Here is a 2,500-nt window from a genome sequence, read left to right on the forward strand (position 1 = left end):
GTGTTTCTTTACCTCCACCTGTTCAGTAAAGTCGAACCTGTAAAGAAGATCTTCGGTGTAGGAGGAATTCAGTGTGCAGCTTTTTTTATGTTGGAAAATTAATGTAGACATTCCCGACATTCTGTTTTTTTGTTTTGATAAGTAAAATGCTTTGGTTTGTGGGTGCTTTTGTACATTTACTTTATTTCCTTTCATTTATACAATCCCACAAGCAATACGAGGTTTAGATTAAAAAAAAAAAACCCTCCCAAACCAATCAAAATGTTCTGAACGCACCTATTATTCAATTTGTGACGTCACAAGTTCCTACGTTAATTAGCTCCGCTGTGAGTCATAACTCTAATAAACATATAACTCAAAAAAAATAAAATAAACGAAAGCTCCTGCTAAAAGCACACAAAACCATTTTTTTACATTTATATTTATTTGCTTCTATTAAATACTTAAAAATTTACTTTATTTTATATGTAATTAAAATAGATCAGAAATATTAGAAGTATATCACGCGCGTGGACAAACATCACGAGGCATTGTGATATAAGTAAAGACGGAATATATTTAGTGTAACACATCCTGCATGTATTCACGTGTGTGTGTGTGTGTGTGTGTGTGTGTGTGTGTGTGTGTGTGTGTGTGTGTGTGTGTGTGTGTGTGTTTTACTACATACATAGCTTTTATTACAAACAAATATAAACTCATAAATATAAAGAATTAAAATCCCAATAAGTATAAGATAATGGATCATTCCATTATATAGTAAAAAAAAAGGGGGGGGGGGGTGAAAGTGGTGTGGTGTGGATTGTGTTTAAAAAAAAAAAATTTTTGCTTTCAAATAATAGACTACATAATGTCTGACTTTATTACAAACAATTTAAATACAATACAAATATTTTCTAATGTTATTTAATTTAATTACATTTTTTATTCAAGTTTCCCAAGTCCAACACTCCAAAATGTAAAAGTGGAAATTGTAAACTTCCTTTTACAGGTATTCCAAAATATATCTTTCTACTGTATGTCATACATTTGGAAGAAAATGAACAGACACCGTGATTGGACTTTTATTATCTTTCCAAGAAAAGCTTTTAAAATTATATTAAAATAATATTTTCCTTAAATATAAAAAACACACTAAAATCTACCAAACCGAACGTGCGCACGTCTGTGTTCCATCCCAGGACAAGAAAACACACCAAATGAGCACCATTTTCCCTAAAAGTACACAACCTTCTTAAACTAACACTAACCAGTGCATCCAAAAAAACTTAGAACAACCACACGGTAACTATGGTGACCTTTTTATTGAATACTTTAATACTGTTTAATTTTGGTTGAGGTTGTAGCCATGGCAACAGTGTCTCATGCGTGGACATTTGTATTCTATAATTTTGTATAATTTAATTTCTTTGTAAAAATGTAATGGAAAGGTTTAGATTAGGGTTAGGATTAGGATTCAGGTTATGATTAGGATTAGGGGTAGGGCTAGGGTTAGTATTAGGATTAGGGTTAGGATCAAGATTAGGGTTATGATTAGGATTAGGTTTAGGGTCAGGATCAGGGTTAAGATTAGGGTTAGGATTAGGGTTAGGATCAGGGTTAGGGTTAGGATTAGGGTTAGGGTTAGGATAAGAGTTAAGATTAGGGTTAGGATTAGGGTTAGGATCAGGGTTAGGGTTAGGATTAGGGTTAGGGTTAGGATAAGGGTTTGGGGTAGGGTTAAGGTTGGGATTAGGTTAGGATTAGGGTTAGGGTTACGTTTCTTTCAGTGCTTTTAGATCTGAAGCTGGTTTTTAAATAAACCAAGATATTTCCCATTTGAAGGGTTTGTTTACGTCTTTCTCCAGCATTTCCATTTGCATTAATGATGCTTGGTGAACTATGCAGCTTGACACAGCCTTAACTGGACTGTGTGTGTGTGTGTGTGTGTGTGTGTGTGTATGTGTGTGTGTGTATATACTCAGACTCCATTCCCATGTAGGCCTCCATGCAGAGAAGCACCTGCTTCCGCGAGTCTGTGTGACACATTCCTGAACTGCTGATAAGCCTCGCACAGTCATACACAGCATTTTGCTTGTGTGTTTATAAAAACCGGGGTGGAAAATGTCCATATGAAGAGAAATGCACGCCTACTGTTTTGTTATTTTTTTTTTTTAAACCACGATCGGCATTTCCTGTCTCCTCTTTGATTATTCACCACACTTCGAAGCTATTCTTCCTCTTATAGGCCGTATCTGTGTCAAAATGCTGTAGATAAACAGATATAAATGTATCTCTCTTTATCTTTGTATCTATCTTCCTCCCTGTCTTCTCCCTCAGCGGTTCGCGCTGACCGTATGCGAGGAGGGAGGAACAAGTTTGGCCCCATGTACAAACGAGACCGCGCTCTGAAGCAGCAGAAGAGAGCTCTGATCCGAGCAAGTGCTTTCAAACTGGAGCCCACGCCACCACTAGTGCCCCCCAACCACTCTGAGTATTCATACCCGGGCTCAGTGCCTGGACT

The 2,500-nt window shown here is 36.7% G+C and overlaps 1 protein-coding gene across 2 annotated transcripts in view; it reads left to right on the top strand.

Annotated features, from left to right (window-relative positions):
* The window catches only part of nr5a1a (nuclear receptor subfamily 5, group A, member 1a), a 28,602-nt gene that overhangs the window by 4,599 nt on the left and 21,503 nt on the right, over positions 1-2,500 (top strand). For both annotated transcript variants that reach the window (XM_083553385.1, XM_083553384.1), the window contains exon 4: positions 2,317-2,500. This exon is cut by the window's right edge and continues 298 nt beyond it. In XM_083553385.1, the coding sequence (XP_083409511.1) occupies positions 2,317-2,500 (184 nt within the window). The remainder of the gene's footprint in view (positions 1-2,316) is intronic.

Source organism: Silurus aristotelis (genome assembly GCF_946808225.1).
Source record: "Silurus aristotelis genome assembly, chromosome: 11".
Taxonomy (NCBI): domain Eukaryota; kingdom Metazoa; phylum Chordata; class Actinopteri; order Siluriformes; family Siluridae; genus Silurus; species Silurus aristotelis.